We start from the raw sequence: 22,357 nt of genomic DNA on the forward strand, positions 1-22,357 counted from the left end.
CCACAAAGCCCACTACAAATCAGGATGCATGGAAGGCTGAACTTCAGGACCTTAATATGAAACACATGTCAACTCAACATTGACAAATAGATTAAAAGCATTAAAAACTAAAGCACTGTTTCCCCGTCTCATAAATATGCAAAAATTCCACACAAACATAGCAAGAATACATTAATACTTGTCATAAACAAGCAAAATTGCAGTGATACCTAAGCACCCTTGAGTAAATTTTTCCTTCTTCAACTAAATGCATGGCTTCTTCGTAAAAAGGGCAGTGGCAGAGAGACTCCAGGCTGTAGGGATGCCGCACTTCTCTGTGTTCTGCAAGCTGAGAATACACGGCATTAAAACAGACCACAAGAAAAAAAAGTTGCCTACCATAGAGGCAGGCCGCAGAGAGGGAGGGAAATGGGTCACTGGTGGTGGAAACTATATATGATAGAAAATAGAATTTGGCTAAGACCAAAATACGATACATTTTATGAAACTGGAAAAATCAATCACTAAAATCTTACAGGTAGTAAAGCAAATTAAAACTAGTTTGGGAGGCGGGGCGCTGGAGAGATAGTACAATAGGTAGGACACTTTCCTCTAAAAGCAAAAACAAATAAAAACAACAAAAATAAGTTTGGGGCTAAAGTGATGGTGCTGAAGGTGCATATAGCTAAGGACATGACAATGGTTCAAAGCCTGGCACCACATATAGTCCCGTGAGCAGCACTCAGGTGTGGCAAAAAAGAAACCCTAAACCAACTATAGTTCACTTTCATCCCAGCTATTTAAATCCATGGGGTGCACAGAAAAGCAGCTCACAAAAAAAAAAAACAAACCTGAAGATAAAGTCTTGGGGGAAAAAACAGAATTTTTCCATTCAAAGAATGCTTAAAATCCAAAGTATTATAATTAGCAATTGGGAACAAAATAAAACTTACCACACAAACACTGAAGTAATTTCAATTTGGCAAATTCTAAGAATCTTTTAAAAATTTATTTTGATTGAAGCACTGTGATTTACAAAGTTATTCATGATTGAGTTTCAGGCATACCATGTTCCATCACCAATCACTCTACCAGTGTCCTCTTCCTCTACCAGTGACCCATTTCCCTCCCACCTTGCAGCCTGCCTCTACAGTAGGCAACTCCCCCCCCCCCCACTTTTAGACACTGTGGCTTACAATACTGATTACTGATTACTGATATGATTTCTATTTCTTTTGTTTTGTTTTGTTTTGGGGTCACGCCTAGCAAAGTTCAGGTTTACTCCTGGCTCTGAACTCAGTATTACTCCTGGTAATACTGTGGTGGGAGTGGCAGGACCATATGGGATGCCAGGGATTGAACCTGGCTTGGCAGCATGCAAGGCAAGTGCCCTACCCACTGTACTATCTCTCTGACCCTGACATGATTTCATAAATACACTTTACTACCTTCCCATATCCCTTCCTTCTCCCGAATGATCCCTTCTCTTCACCACTGTCATTGTGCCCCCCTCCTTCTCCTATTCACCTGTCCCCCACCCTGTGCAATGCTTTCTACTGAAGACCAGTTCTTCATTTCTATTGTCTTTGGACATTTGTTCTTCATTTCTATTGTCCTTGGACATTTGTTATTTCCCTAGTCTTTCTTTCCATCCCACACATGAGAGAGATCCATCTCTGTCTGTCCCTCTTCCTCTGACTTAATTGCCTCAGAATGATACTCTCCAGATCCATCCGCATAGCAGCAAATTGCTTGACTTTCATCTTTTCTTACAGTCACCTAGTATTCCATTGTGTGTACCGTAGTTTACCCACTCATCTGTTCTTGGGCACCTGGGTTTTGCCAGATTTTGTTTCTTGTGAATAAGGTGCAGAAATATTTTCTGCATTGTGTTTTTGGGCCCCTGGCGTATTTTCCAAGAAATGGAATTGCTGGATCATATATATGGTAGGTCCATTCCTAGTATTTTAAGGAGTGTCTGAAAATGTTTTCCTCACTTTTTTTAATTAAAAATTTTCTGTTGTTGTTTTGGGGTCACACCCAGAGGTGCTCAGGGGCGATTCCTGGCTCTGCACTCAGGAATTACTCCTGGTGGTGCTTGGGGACCATATGGGATGCCAGGGATTGAACCTGGGTTGGTCATGTGCAAAGCAAATGCCCTATCCGCTGTACTATCGCTCCAGCCCCACAAATTCTTTATTTGGGTAGAATGCACATGCAGTGCTGCTCCAGGTTTACCTCTGGGTCAGCATTCAGGATTTATTCTTAGTAGTGCTTGGAGGACCATATTGGACACTGGAGATTCAACCAGGGTCAAATGAGTGCAAGGCAAGGACCCTACCCACTGTATTGTTCCAGCCCCACTTTTATTTCTTTTTTATGGGTATAATCATATTATTTGGTCGGCAAGCTACTGAGAGTATTCGATATGCCAGACACAGTAACAACAAAGTCTCCAATGGAGACGTTACTGGGCCCGCTCGAGCAAATCGACGATCAACGGGAGGGCCTTTACCTTTACCTTACCTTTTTTTCCTTAGAAAAATCCGTTTTGATTTATTTTAATTTCTGCACAGCAGGTAGGGCATTTGCCTTGCATGCGTCCAACCCAGGTTCGATTCCTCTGTCCCTCTCGGAGAGCCCAGGAAGCTACCGAGATTATCCCACCCACACAGCAAAGCCTGGCAAGTTACCCGTGACATATTCTATATGCCAAAAACAGTAACAAGTCTCATAATGGAGATGTTACTGGTGCCTGCTCGAGCAAATCGATGAACAATGGGAGGACAGTGCTACAGTGCAGAGCAATTTCTGAATGTTTTGAGTTTATTGTTTTGGTTTTTTTTTAACTTTTTTTTTTTTTTTTTATGCTCAGGTCTTACTCCTGGCTCTACACTCAGGAATTACTCCTGGCAGTGCTAGGGAAATTATAGGGGATGCTGGGAATCAAACCTGTGTTGACAACACGCAAGGCAACCATCCTACCCACTGTGCTATCACTCCGGCCCTGTTTCGAGTTTTTTTCTTCTTCTTGATTATGATTACTTTCCATTTTAAAGTATAGTGGTCTGAGGATATTTGGCATGGTTTTCATCTTGCTGGGTTTTGGACTAATGCTTTGTGACCCAGCATGTGTTCTATCTTGAAGAATGTCCCATGTGCACTGGAGGAAACTGTGTACTTAACTTCTGGGAGATGGAGGGCCCTATACATGTTTGCTAGGTCTATCTCTTTCATTTCTCCCTTCAAGGCTAGTGTTTCCATGTTGAATTCTTGTCTAGTTGATCTATCAGTGAGAGAGGAGTGTTTAAGTCTACTACAAGTATTGTACTGCTTTCAATATTTTCATTTCGCTCTATAAGCAATTGTTTTCAAAGGCCCATAATTAGGTGTATAGGTATTTACGAGTGTGGGCTCTTGATGCAGAAATCCTTTAATCATTAATAAATGACCAACCCTGTCCTTATAGTCTTTGAAAATTTGAAGTCTGGCGCTAGACAAACAGTTCAGCGTGTAGGACACATGTGGCCAACCTGGATTCAGTCCCTGGGATCCCATTTGGTCCCCCAAGCACTCCCATGAGTAATTCCTGAGTGCAGAGCCAGGAATAAACCTTGAGCATTTGGTGTGGCCCCCAAAATAAAACAAATAAATAAAATTTGAAGTCTATGTTTTCTGATAATCAAATATAGGCTCTCCGCACTTCTTAAGAAAACTGTATGCCTGTAAGATTGTTTTCTAGCCTTTAACTTTACCCTGATTATTCAGACCTGTCTCTTGATGGCAGCAGATAGCTGGATTCAGTTTTCTGATCCATTCTGCCACTCAATATCTTTTGATTGGTGATATGAAGCAGAAACATTGGATGAGATTATTGAGAAAAAGAAATTGCTGACATTTTTTATTGCCATCATTTTTAGAAGTTATGCATGTTTGTGAATTTTTATCTTTTACAGAAGCTTTTCAATGCTCTTGCAAAACTAATTTCAAGGTTATGAAGTTTGTCCATGAAGTTTTGTCCATGGAGTTTTGCAACATTAACTTAAACTGTTGTTTGTCCATGAAGTTTTGTACATCACTTTAAACTGAAAGATGAGACAGCCAGATAGCATATTCTTGGTGAGCTGTTCACTTCACAGAGGTTTTTGTTTTTTAACTATATTCCCACCATTTTCTTCTGTAGAGTCTCATTTAAGTGCTTGAATCTGATGGAAGTTTCTTTGTATGAGTTTCTTCTTGGAATGTTCTTGCTTTTGTTTTCAAAATTCTGTCTCTGGCTTTTGGCATTCCGATTACAACACGTCTTGGAGTTTTCTGTTTGTGCTTATTTTGTTTTAGTTTTGCTTGGGGGCCATACCTGGTGATGCTCAGGGGTTACTCCTGGCTGAGCACTCAGATCATTACTTCTGGTAGTGTTCGGGGGACCATAAGGGATACCAGGGATCAAACCCGGGTCAGCAGCATGCAAGGCAAGCACCCAAATGCTGTGCTATCTCTCTAGTCTCTATTTATGTCCATTGTGCCTGGGATTTTTTGGGCCTCTTGAATCTAGGTACCTGCACTCCTTAATTCTAGATAATTCTTATCTATATCTTCTTTTGACTAATCAGTTACCAAATTCACCTTCCAGTTCCTTAGGGACTCAGACAATTCCTATAATGTTCTTCTAAAATTCATCCCACAGTTCTCTGGTGAGTTGTACATTTCTTTTCAGACATTTTCCCCTCTTCTGTTATTTCTTAGAAGATTCCTGCTTCTCACCAAACTTTTCCCTCAATTGCTGTTACTCTGCTGCTGAAACTTCCATTTTTTTAATATCACCTACCCTACTCTTCAGTTTTGTTACTTCTGTTTGTAATTTTCTCATTTCCACCCTCATATTTTCTTGTATGCACAGCCAGAAGTAGCCTTTAACCACTTCTGGGATCAGCAGTTTCACATGATTGTATTTGTATCTAACTGGATTTTCTCTGCCTGAGTAGTTATATATCACATATGTTTTTCTTACTACAAAATTACAACAACCATACCTTCTATAATAAGCTTTCCATACATTCTTTTCATGACATATGTTTCCATGCCATTAAAAATGACTGAGTGCCAGGGAGATAGCTCAAAGGGGTGGAGTGCATTCCCTGGATTCATGAGAACCCATGTGAGATGCCCAGCACTGCATGGCCTCCAGTACTAGTGGATGTGACCCACAGAGTTGGGCCTAAAATTTTCAAGTTCCTGAGCAAGGTTGGGAGCATACCCTGACTCCAATCGTTGAAACCAATGTATTTTTGACTGTATGTATTTACATAAATATATAATTTATGTATTTATGTAATAATATACAAATTTACTACATAAATTGAAAACATATGAAATGTATTTAAGACTTATTTCTTGTTCTTTTTTTAAAATTTTTTATTAGTGAATCACCATGAGGTACTGTTATATACATACCAATGTTCGTGTCTGCGATTCAGTCATACAATGATAGGTTACCCATCCCTCCACCAGTGCCCATTCTTCACCACCAATGATCTCAGTATCCTTCCCACCTCCCTCCCCCTCTTCCTCCTCACTCCGTCTCATGGCAGGGTATTCCCTTTTGTTCTCTCTCTCCTTCTGGGTATTGTGGTTTGCAATAGAGGTATCGAGTGGCCATCATGTTCAGTCTATAGTCTATTTTCGGCAGGTAGCAACCACACCGAGCTACCAACCCGAGTGGGTCCTCCCAGCACCCTTTATTGGTGTTCCCTTCTCTGTCTGAGCTGTCTTTTTCTCCAGCATGTGAGGCCGATTTCCAAGCTGTAGGGCAAACCTCCTGGTCCTTATTGCTACTATTCTTGGGTGTTAGTTTCCTATTCTGTTACTATATATTCCACAGATGAGTGCAATCTTTCTATGTCTGTCCCCCTTTTTCTGACTCATTTCACTTAACAGGATACTTTCCATGTTGATCCACTTATATGAAAATTACATGACTTCATCTTTTCTAACAGCTATATAGTATTCCACTGTGTAGATGTAACAGAGTTTCCTTAACCAGTCACCTGTTCTGGGGCACTCAGGTTTTTTCCAGATTTTGGCTTCTGTAAACAGTGCAGCAATGAACTAGACAAGTGAAGATGTCATTTCTACTATACATTTTTTGCCTTTCCAGGGTATATTCCCAGAAGTGGTATTGCTGGGTCAAATGGGAGCTCAATTTCTAATTTTTTGAGAAGTGTCCATACTGTTTTCCAAAAGGGCTGAACCAGTCAGCATTCCCACCAGCAGTGAAGGAGAATCCCTTTCTCCTCACATCCATGCCAACACTGGTTGCTTTTGTTCTTTTGGATGTTGGGTTACTTCTTATTCTTATTGAAGCACCACAGTGACAGGGAACAGAGACATACAACAGTGGGTATGGTGCTCACCTGGTACATGTTTGACCTGAGTTTGAGCCCTGGCACCCCACTTGGTTCCCTAAGTTCACAAGGAATAATCCCTGAGCACAGAGCCAGGAGTAAACCCTGTGCACTGCTAAGTTTGGCCCCAAAACAAAACAAAACAAAGCAAAAATTATTTTAAATTCCTGCAGAAACGTATGTTTGGTATATTCATCTTTGTCTCCCTGAATCGATTACACAGTAGATGCTAAATAAAAGTCTGATTAGCACAATGACAAAAGTGTCCTCTATCTGAAAAGGCTGAGAAATCTTTATTAGAAACATGAATGTCCTACCTCTGCTGCTGAAGCAAAGGAATCAGTTGATGCAATGCTCAAGGTGTCCCGCAGGCCAAAGTCATCCATATTCCCCTTCATGGTAATATCTGTATCCTTATCTTAAAAGTAAAAAATAAAAAGTTTAGAAATGGGTATTCCTTATCACTACCCTATATTATATTCCATGAGATTTTTCAAATGTTGTCTTTATTTAGACCACTAAGGTAAAGGTAAAGGTAAAGGTAAAGGCCCTCCCGTTGATCGTCGATTTGCTCGAGCGGGCCCAGTAACGTCTCCATTGGAGACTTTGTTGTTACTGTGTCTGGCATATCAAATACTCTCGGTAGCTTGCCGGGCTCTATATTTAGACCACTAAATATAAAATAAAAAATAATACAATACATTAAGTGAACTAATTGGTTAAGTGATTTTGAGACACTGGAAAGCAGAAGAAAGTGTTATAAGTCAGAAGTTTTTTTTTACTTTTAACAGGCATTAAACTCACAATGGAGTACTATGTAGCTGTTAGAAAAGATGAAGTCATGAAATTTACATACAAGTGGTACTACATGGAAAGTATCATGTTAAGCGAAATGAGTCAGAAAGAGAGGGATAGACATAGAAAGATTGCATTCATCTGGAAACATAAAGTAACAGAATAGGAGACTAATACCCAAGAGTGGCTGAGAATAGTACCAGGAATTTTGCTCCATGGCTTGGAGGCCAGCCACACATGCTAGGGGAAAAGGGAGCTCAGATAGAGAAGGGAGCACCAAATAAAGGGTGCTAGGAGGATCCTCCCAAAATGGGAGAAGCATGCTGAAAGTAGACTACAGACCAAACATGATTGCCATTCAATGCCTCTTTTGCAAACCACAACACCCAAAAGGAGAAAGAACAAAAGGGAATGCCCTGCCACAGAGGCAGGGTGGGATGGAGAATGGGGGATGGGAGGGATACTGGGACCCGTGGTGGTGGAGGATGGGCACTGGTGGAGGGATGGGTACTTGATCATTGTATAACTGAAACCCAAGCACAAAAATTTGTAAGTCTACAACTGTACCTCATGGTGTTTCACTAATAAAAATTAAAAAATAAAAAAAATAAATAAAAGGCACTAAGTTGCAGGTGAGTCCACCACTGCCCAAAGAGAGCCCTGGGAATCAAAAACCTACACACTCGAAAATCACCACCATACTCAAGCCCAGACTCACCACTTGGGGCTGTGTAATCACAAAATGAATAAGTGAGCCGGCAGTGGGGGCGGTGGTGGTCTCTTGCCTGCCATGTGTGTTCTGTGGCCATGTGCTGCTTCCCCTCTCTGGTCTGCTGCTATAGCCAATGGACGCATGATGGAGGGAACAGGGTCACCAGGCTGGTTGGTGATCAGTTGCTATTTATTCTATTCTCCCCATGTGCCTGTTTCAGTCTTACTAACCCCCTCATTCCCATCTCCCCTTGCCCCCCATGCTAGTCTCACCACCTTGGTCTAGCCCCAATCTCCAAGTATTCCTGGTAGCAACCACACTGAGGTCCAGTAACACAATCAACATATGTAAAGCCTTTCCTCCTGGGGAAGCTCTACTAAAGATCTCCTGCAGCCAGGAGATCTGCTCAAGGGCCAAATACCATCTAGGATTGTGTTCCTTCTTTCCTTAATCCAATAACCAGTTAAACATTCATCTTAATTCTACTTTTTAATATAAGCCATTTTGTATGGACACAGTAAGAGATACAATTAAGCTTGTAGGGTGGCTCTCCTGGCAACATCTCGCTATAGATCCCAGACTACAGTGCTCAGGCCAGATTTTAGTCTTTCCTAACCCTAGCAGGGTCCTAATCCAGTTGTTACTCTTTGGATCATGACAGAATTTGTCCATGACTATGCTCTTAACTTATAGTTAATTATTATGGCTCTTGGCCTGGCCTGTTTTGATGCCAAGGAAGCTCACAGCTTGCCCTGGGTCCATTCAGTCCCTCGTCGGGACCCAGCTTTTGGGGTGGTAGGAACCAAAGGCCACTAAGGCTTAAGTTGAAAAAAAGATGCCCAGGAGTGAATATTATTCGGAGTCAATTAACTCCCAAGTTAAAAAAGCATAACATTAACTGTCTTCCTGTGTCTATGCAAAAAGGACATTGTTCTGAAGTAACAAAAGGACATAAGGGAGGGAGAAAAGCAGTATTTCACTTACAAATACAAATCAACAGAGTCTGATTTGGGGATAAAGGTGATTGACTGGTTGGAGAAGCAGAGCACAGAAAAGAGATTAAAGATAAAAACAGAGGAATGGGAGTGCCTCGAGAGCACTGTGATGAGTGTAACCCAATAAATCTGAGCTCCCTGTGGTCAGGGAGAAGTGACAAACCAATAACAAACTACAGGGACAAACCTCATCAAGAAATTGATCTGTTGAAGAATTCAAGTATGCAGGTTTTGTGATCAAAATCTCCAGGCTTTCATGGAGTCGGGGACAGGCAACCTCCCCTGCATCTCCTTGTTCTTCCGGGAACCTGGCAATCATGCTCATGAATTGCCTCTAGCACCAAACAAGCTCATTAACTCACCATGATCCAGAGACTCATAAATAAATCTCAAAAGGGATCAATAAGCTTCAGATACGTTTCTAGACTCCAAATTACCATCCAGTTAAAAATTTAACTCCTGTAGCATCCCATTAAAAATTTAAAAATTCCTGGTGTTGCATGGCATCACAAACCCTACACCACTGATATACTAGGAGTAACACACCACATTGTATGTAATGTAAAGTAGAAGAAAACCAACCTCAATTAAGAAAATATTAACACATAAAACTTAACCTATAATAACATGTTAGTAATCTCTTATACAAGGGCTTAATGACTTCCATGGTGAGATGCAACAATCTTCACGCACTTTCTTTAAAGGAAACCTTTGATCATTTTTAAAGAATTATTAATAAGTAGCAATATAATACATATTATTTAGGGCAGCTATTGAGACAGGCTTGAGTGGTGGTTGGGAAAATTTGAAATAGTGGTGGAAAGATGCAATGGTGGTGGGATTGGTGCTGGAATATTGAATGTAACAAATCATCATGAACAACTATAAAAATAAATTATTTAAAAAAATAAAATAAAATGCACTAAACTTAATTTCAGATTAAAACCAGCTTTGGGGGCTGGAATGATAGTACAGTGGGTAGGGCATTTGCCTTGCACACATCTGACCCAGCTTCAATCCCCAGCATCCCATATATTCCTCTGCACCGCCAGGAGTAATTTCTGAGTGCAAAACCTGAAGTATTCTCTGAGCCATCACTGGGTGTGTCCCCACCCAAAATAAGAAAAACAAACAAACAAAACAGCTCTGACTGCCAAAGAGATAGTACAGCTGGTAAGATGCTTGCTTGGCATGCAGCTGGCCAGGGTTTGCTCCTCAGCACCACACACGTTCCTCAAAGCAATACCAAGAGACAAAAATGAGCCCTGAATACAGCCTAGTGTGGCCCTAAGCCCCTAAATAAAAAAATACAGCTTTGAGTATATAGCTGGAAGTTAAATTATCCATCAAGTAAAGCAGGAAGTATCAAGAAAGTGGTCTGAAGAGAGCAGTTTAGCTTAGTTTAGTTTAGTTTAGTTTGGCCATATCCTTCAATGCTCAAGGGTTACTCCTGGCTCTGCACTCAGGAATTACTCCTGGCTGTGCTCTGGAGACCATATGAAATGCGGGGAATGGAACCAGGATTGGCCACATACAAGGCAAGCGCTTTCCTGCTGTACTATTGCTCCAGCCCTGACGAGCAGTTTAGTTTGAAGAGCTTTCCTAATTGGGAGAATAGGTACATCACTCAAATTAAATAAGTCATTCACACAAAATGTTGTCTCACCCGAGGCCTGAGAAATAGTATAGCAGCTAAGGTGCTCGCCCTGCATGACAGACTTGCCCAGGTTACATCCCTGAGCCCAGTGGGGTGTGGGTTAAGTTTCCCCCTATCCCCAAATGTTGTCAGATCAGTCTCTTGTGATACGCTAATTTAATTAAGTCAACATTATGAGTTCTTCATCTTCTAAGCCCGACTTAAAAAGACTGAGAGGTGACCTGGGATGTGGATCAGCAAAGAGCACATCATATTCCTGGCACTTCATATGTGTCCCCTGAGCCCCTCAAGGAGTGACTTCTGAGCACAGAGCCAGGAGTAAGCCCTAAGCACTGCCAGGTGTGTCACCCCAAAACAAAAACAAACAAAAAAGGTAAAATACAAAATTTAATTCCTTTGCTCATTTGTTTTTGGGGGGCAGATTTGGGGCCAAACTCAGCAATGAAGAGGAGTTATTATTGGTCCTGCACTCAGGAATCACTTCTGGTGGTACTTGTGGGACCATATGAGATGCCAGGGATCAAACCAGGGTGCACTGAATGCAAGGCAAACGCCCTGCCCTCTGCACTCCAGGCCCTAAATTCCTTTTATTTTTTTTGATGTTTACTCTGCAAACCTGATAGTCAAATGTAAGTTTCACTGTTAATAAAAATGTGTTACTATATTTTCAAATGATGAATCTGGCTATACCAAAATAGACTATCAGCAACACACAGCACTTGGAATATAGGAGTCAATACTTTCACATGCTATCAGGAATCTGTTAAAATTATGAATCTTTAAATAAATATTTGTCTTTGCTTACATCTGTGAGTACACTATAGCAACAACTGATGTGCTAAGAAATTTTTCATCCTACTTGTGATAAATATAAATATATAGAGAAAAATATATAGAGAATAAAATATAGAGAGATATTTCTTAATTTGATTCTTAATCTAAATTTTTCAGATTTTTCCTTCTTTGAAAAGAAATCTAGGTTGAGAAGATTGCTCAACTGGTAGAACACATACCTAGCACATGCAATGCCCAGATGTGTAACACAGCACAGCTCCCTGAGCTCTGCCAGACATGGCCCTGATGGCCCCTGAACACCCCAGGTCAAATACCACAAAACTGGCCCAACATCATTGGGAGCGATTTAAAAAAAAAAAAAGCTAATAGAAACCAGAAAATTTCCTTGGCATTCATTCAAATAAACTTCTATCTTTACCAGAGATACGATGGGCTGGAGTGATAGCACAGCGGTAGGGCGTTTGCCTTACAAGCGGCCAACATGGCCGACCCGAGTTCGATTCCTCCGCCCCTCTCGGAGAGCCCGGCAAGCTACCGAGAGTATTCGATATGCCAGACACAGTAACAACAAAGTCTCCAATGGAGACGTTACTGGGCCCGCTCGAGCAAATCGACGATCAATGGGAGGGCCTTTACCTTTACCTTTACCTTTACCTTTACCAGAAATATTCCATGTCCTATTTAAAAATAAAATCCAAGTACCAGAAAACACATTCTTGACTTTGTAGAAGACAGAGCTTATTGTTTGTTCTTCTGGTTTGCTTTGGTTTTAAGCCACACCAGTGGTGCTAGGGGCTAATCTGGCTCTGTTTGGTTGTCACTCCTCGGGGAGTTCAGGAGACCACAGGGTGGGTGCCGAGGATCAAACCCAGGGTTCCTGCATGCAGAGCATAAACTCAGTTCTTTGAGCTACCTCCCTGTCCTAGCTTTCTTCTTCTTCTTTTAAAAATCTAAACCCCTAATCTAATTTCCACTCAAAAGTTTAGCAGCCAATTTATTTTCCAAGCACTAAGCCAAGCTGAAGAGCAAGTAAGCTATAACTGGCACAAAGTTCACTCCCATTAAATATCAAAAAATAGCCATACAAAAATATAACATTATTTTTTCCAATTTACATGTGGTAGATCATATTTAACTTTTTACTTATTTATTTGTGAGGTTTGTATTATAATTGTTTTCAGATGTAGACATCAATCCTTTTAAAATACCTAACTTAACAGCTTAAAATCCTTCACTAGGGCCTGAGATGTGGTTTAGTTTTAAAGTACACAGGAACTGCATGCGTGAGGTCCTGGGTCTGATGCCTGGCACTGCAAAATAAATAAATCTTTCTGCTTGTCAATGACGATAAGTGAAACAAAATTTGAGACCCAATTATGCCATTTGCAAATTTATCTGTCCTTTGTGAAAGACAACTGTTAATTTCTTAATTTAATTTTTAATTTTTTTAATCAAACTTGAGAAATCAACATACTTGTTTTACATATAGCTCTCTATTTTATAATAGCTGTAAAACTGACATTTCAGGACATTCAATTATCCTGAAAAATAAAAAAGTCCCACTATTTTGGTGAATTCTAATCTTGACCTATCCCAGTCTCAGCTTGGGATGCACAATTTCTCCTCAGATGTTATAATTTCTGTCAGATGCTATAAGGATGTCTTTCTCTCCCTTCTCTTATCTTCCATGCTTCCTCCCTCTCCTCTCTCTCAACCCATATTCTCTTCAGAATCAGCATCCTTACTCAATAAAACTATTTAATTTTTAATATTCTAGTAATCTTGTTAAGTGCATTATTCTAATTATTTTAATGTATACACACTAATAAATTATTCAAAAACTGTATTGAAAATTATCACACTTAAAAAAAGAGAAAATTGTCTCACAGGATGAGGGTGGAGCCAGTCCTGGTGTTCCAGTCCCAGCGAGACTCCAAATCATTGCCCATGAACGGCCTCTCTGGCTCCTGATCAAGCTGCTCAATGGCCATGATCCCAGAGACTCAGGAGCAAATCTCGGAACCCAGTGGCTTTTGGCAGAAATCCCTCCAGATTTAAGTGTTAAAATTTCAGAATTTCAAAATCACATGGCCCTACTGCAGCCACACGACATCATATGTTATTCATAACCAGCAATAGAAAACAAATTGTCTACTGTTGCCTTTTCAGCAGATCTGAGTGTTGGGGTAAAATCTCAAATAATAATGGTGGGTCTAGTGTCAAAATATTGAATGTGACCAAAGTAGAGAGAGAGTAATGTGGAAATCATCTGCCCCACAGGTAGGGGGAGGGTGTGGCATGGGGGTATACTGGGGTTGTTGGGGGTGGAGAATGGGCACTGGTGAAGGGACGGGTGTTTCATTGTATGAACGAGGCTCAGACCCGAAAGCTTTGTAACTGCTCTCACAGTGATTCAATAAATAAAATTATTAAAAATGAAAAAAAAAGTAAGGTGGAGTTCATGCACAATTCAATCAGCTAATCAGTGGCTGAATAAATAGCAATACTCCTACATATAAAAAAAAAGAGAGAGAAAATTTTAAAAAAAGAAAAAAAAGAATAAATAAAAAAAAGAGAAAATTATCACACTTAAACCTTCGTCTTTACCTTATCTTCCACCATTAGTATTAAACTCTGCAAAATGAAATCTAGTAGAGTTTTCAGTACACTGAAGCTCTTTTAAAGTGGTATTAAATGACAAGTCGATTAAATTAATGCTTGGCTCCCTGTACCTTGTCTTACTTTGAGAGGAAAACAGACATTTCTCTGATGTCACTTTACAACTCACATTATCCATGAGCTATTTTACTTCACTCAACAGTAACCAACCATTCAATGTCATCCAAATCAGTTACCATGGTTGTGCTTATTTTTTAAAAATCTAACAAAGTAAAATGGCTCAAAGGACCTAGAAAGATTTATTCACTAAGCCCTACTTTGTAAATCATAGACCAAATCTCTCATTTCAGTAATTGTTATGCTATCTGGAATGGCAGCTTAATAACAATGAAAGAAATAGTGCATCCAGGTTTTAGACAAGTCAGTTAAAAGTATAAAGAAAGACTAGTGGGAAATACCTTAAAACTAACTGCTTCCACGCACCCAATTAAAATTTAAAATATTCTCTCTGAAAGGTATTATCAAGGGGGCAGGGAGCGATAGGTCAGCAGGGAGGGTGCCTTTCCTTGCATGTGGCTGGGTTAGGTCCCTGGCACCCCATATGGCCCCTGATCCCCGCCAGAAGTGATCCCTGAGCTCAGTGCCACGAGTAAGCCCTGAACACTGACGGTGTGGCTCAGAACCAAAAAAAAATAATAATAATAATAATAAAAAGAAAGACAGTTGGGCTGGAGAGACAGTACAGAGGGTAAAATGCTTGCCTTGCATGTGCCCAACCCAGGTTTGATCCCTGGTATCCCATATGGTCCCCCAAGCAACACCAGGAATAATTCCTGAGCTCATAGCCAGGAGTCAGCCCTGGCTATCACTGGGTCTGGTCCAAAAACCATAAAACATATAAGAAGAAGGGAGTATGGTGCCACCAGCAGGTCAATCTGTACCTGTGAGGAGAGTGCATCAACAGCCTGATGGCACCTTCAGACTTCCAAATACCTTAAAATTGCTGCTGTGCCTCTGGCCAAACCCCAAAAACTTGGGGCAAAGTTACCAAGAAAGTAAATGGCCAAAAGTTAGGTATGTGGGAAACACACCCACAAACCACCTCCAGCTCAGCTATATAATTGGAGTCATGGCCTCTCTGGTTCCTGATTGAACTGCTTAATGGCCATGATCCCAGAGACTCAGAAACAAATCTCAAAACCCAGCAGCTTTTGGCAGAAATGCGTCCGGTCCCTGCAGTAGGTTACTGGCGCTGGGCCACTCCAGGTGGGAATAGGTTTCATGTGTTGGCCTGTTTTCCCTGGCGGCCCAGTGGCTGCCATCCTCCAGAGGCCATCGGACAATCAGGTTTGGGCCTGCAGTGAAGAGACACACGGGGCCTCACGCAATGGGGGTGGATCTGGCCCTTTCCTCCCCACCCCAACGAGACCCCAAGTCATTGCCCACAAACAGCCTCTCTGGCTCCTGATCAAGCTATTTAATGGCCATGATCTTAGGGACTCAGAAACAAATCTTGAAACCCAGCGGCTTTTGGCAGAAATGCGCCCTGACCACGCAGTAGGTTACTGTGGCCAGGCCACCCCAGGGGGTAAAGGGTATTGTCCCTCTGCCTGTTTCCCCCTGGCGGCTTGGTGGCCATCATCCTCCAGAGGCCATTGGACAGTCAGATTTGGGCCCACAGTGACGAGACATTTTGGGTCTCACGGGATGGGGGTGGAGCCGGTCTGTCCTCCCCACCCCAACGAGACCCCAAGTCATTGCCCATGAACAGCCTCTCTGGCTCCTGATCAAGCTGATTAACAGCTATGATCCCAGAGACTCAGGAGCAAATCTTGAAACCCAGCAGGTTTTGGCAGAAATCCCTCCAGATTTAAGTGTTAAAATTTCAGAATTTCAAAATCACATGGCCCTACTGCAGCCACACGACATCATATGTTATTCATAACCAGCAATTTCAAAGGCACTGTTGCCTTTTCAGCAGATCTGAGAGTTGGGGTAAAATCTCAAATAATAATGGTGGGTCTAGTGTCAAAATATTGAATGTGACCAAAGTAGAGAGAGAGTAATGTGGAAATCATCTGCCCCACAGGTAGGGGGAGGGTGTGGCATGGGGGTATACTGGGGTTGTTGGGGGTGGAGAATGGGCACTGGTGAAGGGACGGGTGTTTCATTGTATGAACGAGGCTCAGACCCGAAAGCTTTGTAACTGCTCTCACAGTGATTCAATAAATAAAATTATTAAAAATGAAAAAAATATATAAGAAGAAAAAGAAAACCTTAAGTTGTAAGATTTATCATCAACTATTGATTATATTACTGAAAAATCAGAACAGGACAGAAAATTGGATACCAAGGACATCTTAGTTAATATCTGCAGAAACTTCTTACCTAAGTTTTCTTAGCAAGGAAAAAAATGCTAAAATCACAATTAGAAGCATTAGACACCTATCAGAAGAAGTAAAATGGAATGAATGGCAGTTTGTTGTTGCTATTATGGATTTACAACAATAGTAAGTTGCCACACACCACTGGCAGAGACACAAATTTGTAAAACCACTTGGAAAGTTTGGCAATATCAATGAAAGTTTCAAGATTGCATTCTTTATGACTTAGATATTCTACCCTTGACTGTGTTTTATAGAAATGCATGTGCATATGCATAAAAATGTCCATAATGGCTTATAATGCCTTCAAATTGGAAAAAAATACTTCCCATTAATGATATTGAATAGCACTGTTAAAAATATTCCTGCCTCATCTTATCTCCAGTACAAGACCTACCAAGTTCCTTAGAGAATTAAAACTCAGCTCACATTTTTTGAGCAACAACTATTGTCCAAGACATTCTGCTAAGAGTTATCACAGATTATTTCATTTAATATATATAACTCTCAGATAGGAATAGTCAATTAATACTACAAAATATTTTATCTAGGGGGAAAATCATTTTCTAATCAATATATTCACTGAAGGGTCCACAGCAATAGTAACAGTGTAATAAGGCGTTTGCTTTTCATGCTTCTGAGCCATGTTCAATATTCATATGATTCCTCCAAGACCTGCCAGGAGTGGTATCTGAGGGCTGGGCCAGCAATAAGTCCTGAACACAGCTGGATGTGGCTCCCCAATTAAAACAACAACAACAAAAAATCTTCAATAAACCCTGGTCTGGTTTCTAAGTTTTCCATAATCTGTCTACCCTGCCTCTCTACTCTTGTTTCCCACCATTTAATGAAAAAAGCTCTTCCCCATCAGCTTTGGCTGAATATGTTCCCCAACTTCCATTCACCATGCAGTGATAATGCAGTAGCATAAAGGTTTTGGCAACCAATCCTAATTTTTTTTTTTTTGCAAGGGAATTAAACTGGTTTGGTCACTTGCAAGACAAGCAACCTATTCCCTGTACTATCACTCTTGCACCAAACCTTCTTATTTATATTTAGGTAAACTGGGGATAATATTGATCTCATAAAGTAGTTCTGAGAATTAAATGAGAGATTTATGAAGGCTCAGTACTGAGACACAGTATACATTTATGCTCTGAGCCATTTTGTCTGTTGCATGACATTATTTTGTTTTTGGAGTCCTCTTAAAATTCTATTTTTAATAATCAGTCCCTAAATTAATTTTTTTTAATTTTGGGGTAACACCTGGTGATGCACAGGGGTTACTCCTGGCTCTACACTCAGGAATTACCTCTGGCAGTGCTCAGGGGACCATATGGGATGCTGGGAATCAAACCCGTGTCAGCCACATGCAAGGCAAACGCCCTACCCTCTGTGCTATCGCACCAGCTCCCCCTAAATTAAATTTGAGACTATTTTATAAACCTGAAGTATGCAGCATAAGCTCATTTTAATGATTCATCATTAGAAGTGCCTAAAAGATGTATACAATTGGGTGATTAAGTATTTTTTATTTTTAATTTTTGGGAGATATATTTAGTAAATTTAATCATTTTTTTAATTGAATCACAGTGAGATACAGAGTTACAAGTTGTTCATGATTGGGCTGTAGTCATATGATATTCGAACAACTGCCCCTGCACCAGTGTACATTTCCCACCACCAATGTCCCCAGTTTCCCTCCCAATCCCCATTAATTATTTTTTAAAATTCTGTAAGTTGCCATATTGGATCTCAGCAGAGTATCTTCTCTGTTTAACTGAGGTCTAAAAATAACAAATCTTCAAAAAATGTATTCTTTACCTGTCTTAGTCATCTAGAACTTTTGAAACATTCATGCCTGGACATAAACTATGTCCTTCTCTGGAAGAATACCAGAAGCATATTTACTTTTAAATAAGCACTCATATATTGCAAGCCAAAAATCTGACTGGATTCCAGCCTTCCTCCTTCTTTCACAATCCCTTAATTCTCATTCTAAGTTTTTTCCGAAGGAGAAATTGAAAGTTTCAAAAGAGAGAAAAACTAGAAGATACTCCAGGCCTGGAACATGAAACATCGGGCCTGAATCCAATAGTTTAAACTGATCCAAGTAGGTTTTCTGCATGTCTCACTTCTGCCATTCCTAGGCAATTCTATTTTCCGTCACTTAAAAGGCATCACATCTATTTTAACCTCAGCAGATTCTAGCGGAGATTCCTAAGATGCCACTCTTCTTTTAAAATCCGGGCTGTCCACTGTGAAGTCTCTAACACCAGCAAAAAGAGGAAACCTGCCAAATGTCTCAGTGTCAGCTGACTCTATGTCAGCAGCTATTCTCCAGATGATTTCTGGCAGTTTGTATGATTTGGAACTATGTCCTTCCTATGGTTTTGTTGAAAATGGAGCAGTTCCTGCTGCAGATAAGCTATTTACCAGTATCTACTATAAACTGCTGAAATAATGAAGAAATCGAGAAAACTTCATTTTTTACTCTGGTTTGTTTTAAAATGCTACTGTCTGGTTTGAGACAAAAAAAAAGGCACACACAAAATAAATCAAACATTGAATTTCAGAAAGTGAAACACTCTAAGATCTATTTTATTCATTTTTTTCTCCTCAAACTATACATTGCTAATGAAAAGAGTATCAGTGAAATCCACCGAACAAAAGAAAGGAACACTTAACCGGTTATTGATAGGTTAGGACTTACTCAGTTTTACCTGTGTGAAATGATAGTACCATGTACCCAAACAGCCCCATATTGGAGCATTATGCAAAAATGAAGCCTCTGAATTTCTCTCTTTATCAAAAACCTTCTATGCCATGCTTGGCCAATGTACCAACTGTAATTTTAAACTGGGAAATATCGGTGAGCAATTGTAATTAAGTCTAAGTCAATAGTTCTAGAGACTTTATTAGGATCTCTAGGATCACTGTGTATATCACACAAAGGTTTCACAGTATGATACGCAGAGGCAGAAATCCAGTTCATATCCTGAGCCTGCATCTTTCTGGAGGAAAATAAATCTATTACTTATCAAAATATCTTTCCCAACGCACCCCTAGGGCCTTTCCCTAAATCACATGAGGACCTTGTGTGGACTAGTGAAGGTCCTGGGCTTAAGAAATCTAGCTGATAAAATGTAACTTGAATACAAAAGACATGGAAGCTGTAATTCATGTCACTCCCTAAAAATAAACCCTCAGGGAGTTTATCCTCCAACCACAGTGATGCTGCAAAAAAGGACAAGGTCCCTAAGAACGTCAACTCTGGGCTGTGTAACAATTGACTCAGCAGGAGAGGTCACCGGGAGGAAAGAGAAAAGAGAAAAGGAAGGGGAAGGGAAGGGAAACAAGTCTCAGTGGACAGAAAGTCTCAGTGGACAAAAGGTCCCACTTTACCATTTTTCTTATTCTCTGTCAGACTATTTGTGCAGTCACTGGGAGATTGGAAAAAACAATTTTTCAATGATGTCTCATTGCCTCAATTATTAGAAAGCAGAAATAAAAGTCGATAAATACTTAAACTGTGCCACTTAGCCTCCACTCCAGCACACAATCCCTCACAAATACCTTAGTTTGATTATGACGCCTTATTATTTTCAGTGGCTCTTTTTCCCTCCAGGTACAAACAAGGGTCTTTAGAAAAATGATTTATCACTTGCCCAACTCTCTAGATTCGCTTTCCACCACTCTCAAATAACTAATATATTTTATCTATCATATTAGTTTAAACGATATCAAATAGGCTGTATTACTGTAGCACTGTCCTCCCGTTGTTCATTGATTTGCTCGAGCGGGCCCAGTAACCTCTCCATTGTGAGACTTGTTGTTACTGTATTTGGCATATCAAATATGTCACGGGGAGCTTGCCAGGCTTTGCTGTGCAGGCGAGATACTCTCTGTAGCTCTCCGAGGCGGAGGAATGCAGCCCGGCTGGGCAGGGCCACGCACAAGAAAAAACGCTATCGCTCCAGCCCATCAAATAGGCTTTAGTTCCCAAAACAAGTCCCGCTCTACGCCTTGATCCATGTTATTCCTTTTCCTGGGAATGCCCTTTTCTCAGTCACTGGCCTGGTGTACTGTCTTTCCTCAAGAGTCAGGCCTGGAATCCTTCCTTAGTCTCCCAACCCACACCCCTTGCCACCCATGAATAATCAAACTTTTTCTTCAGTGCTTCAACAGCACTTTCTAAACCCATTAGTATAGCACTTACTCCACTGTGCTATATGATTTCTTAATGTCTAGTTTCCAAACTAGACTTGATACTGCCAAAAAGCAAAGATGATATCCTTGCCTCTTCATTGTCTTAAATCATGCTTCATATAAACTAGATAATCAAGTGCTTGCCAAATAAATATTCAGACCTAGTCTATGAGTACATTCTGTTCAAAAAATAGTTATAAAGAGGCTTAAACAAGTATCAAAAATATGCAAAACAATGCTGTAAAGCTACAAAAATTTCTGGTCTGTTTTTAAGGGCTAAATTTGTTCCTACACATCAGTATAAAAGAATCTCAAAGTCCTTAGCTTCAGAAAAAAAAGGAAAATAAATTCATTTTTCAAATTTATGACTTCAGAGCTGACCGCTAATAATAAAGTTGCAAACATGTATTACTCTTCATGGAAAATGTAAAGCAATCTATGAAGCTCAAAAATTTTTAGAAGGAATTTAACAAAAGTGTTATTATTTGCTTTTATTAAATTAAATAAACATTATCTGCGCAAATCTTATGAACTAAATAATGACCCAAAAGACTGTTAGAGTATGCTTAACTTGTTTTTAACTGAGCTTATCTAACACAGGTTATATTTAGCTATTTGGTCTTACCCTAGTAGCTTAGTAAAAGTGATATAGAAAATAATCTTAATTCCTATATATATTTATGACTAAAATAAATCACCAAATCAAGTAATGATGAATACCTTGCATAAAATAAAGTAGTAACCAAAAATCACATATTGGTGTTAGTTTTTTAACTAAACTCTCATCAATTGTGGAGACGAACTAAAGTCAAAGTTTTAACAAAAACATTTAGATAACTACTTTGGCTAACATGAAAAACGTAGACATCTATAAATTTGTCGAATGATGCTTGATATCCTAAAACTGGGAACATAATACAGATGTGTGTTTTGAAATCAAAACATTCAGAAATTACAACTTATTTAATGAATATTTTTCTAAGTTTGTCAAATTATTAATTCTACAAGGGAAGGGAAAAATAGTATAAACATGCAGAAAACAGTAATGTTTACATCTTCTTTCTACCTACTCAAAATATGTAGGTCTCCAAATGAATTTAATAGATCTTCAGCTATTTCAGCCAAAAAAAACTCCATCCCCCCAAAAAAAACCCATCTGCAGCAGATAGCCAAAGATAACCACCTTTCTCAAAGGAGATCTGTTTATTTTCAAGTTCTTATCTTAGGCTCTTAAAACAGGCCGAGTACACTTCAGTTCAGATATACTGGAAAGAAGAGAGGTGGGAACGAAAAGTTAAAAGAATTATCTTTTGTTTTGTGACGGGAGCTTAAGCTCTGTGTGCTACAAAATAGCCCAGTACAGAGATATATACTAATTATATATGCTTTCTCCCATCCAAGCATTAACCAGGGTAGACCCTGTTTAGCTGCCAAGATCAGACCAGAAAGGGTGCAATCAGGGTGGAATGGCCATAAACTTAGGGTGCTTTCTAATTGCTTCCTAAGTAAGCATGGGACATAGACATAGTTCTGTGGTCTGGGATTTGGGGAGCCCCAGCATAGCAGAGTATCCCAAGCCCAGCTGGATGTAGCCCTGTGAGGCCCCAAACAACTCCATGCCAATGCCCTAACACTGAACAGTTACTGGGCTAGCTCAGTGTCACTGGAAGTGTGGGTCCCAGGCTCCTGAGCACTGCTGGATGGTATCCCCACCTCAAAACTGGGAGGAAGTCTTAACTGACCGCTGGAACTACCAGCAACCGGAAAAGGGCTATTTCAGCTCTTACTTCATATGACTTTCCTCATATAAA

The 22,357-nt window shown here is 40.1% G+C and overlaps 1 protein-coding gene across 2 annotated transcripts in view; it reads right to left on the reverse strand.

Moving 5' to 3' along the window:
* The window catches only part of MIGA1 (mitoguardin 1), a 74,655-nt gene that overhangs the window by 13,571 nt on the left and 38,727 nt on the right, over positions 1–22,357 (reverse strand). For both annotated transcript variants that reach the window (XM_056123764.1, XM_056123765.1), the window contains exons 8-9: positions 6,698–6,798; positions 210–328 (exon numbers count right to left, since the gene is read on the reverse strand). In XM_056123764.1, coding sequence (XP_055979739.1) covers positions 210–328; positions 6,698–6,798 — 220 coding nt within the window. The remainder of the gene's footprint in view (positions 1–209; positions 329–6,697; positions 6,799–22,357) is intronic.

This window comes from Sorex fumeus, unplaced genomic scaffold (genome assembly GCF_029834395.1).
Source record: "Sorex fumeus unplaced genomic scaffold, SorFum_2.1 ptg000047l, whole genome shotgun sequence".
Classification (NCBI taxonomy): domain Eukaryota; kingdom Metazoa; phylum Chordata; class Mammalia; order Eulipotyphla; family Soricidae; genus Sorex; species Sorex fumeus.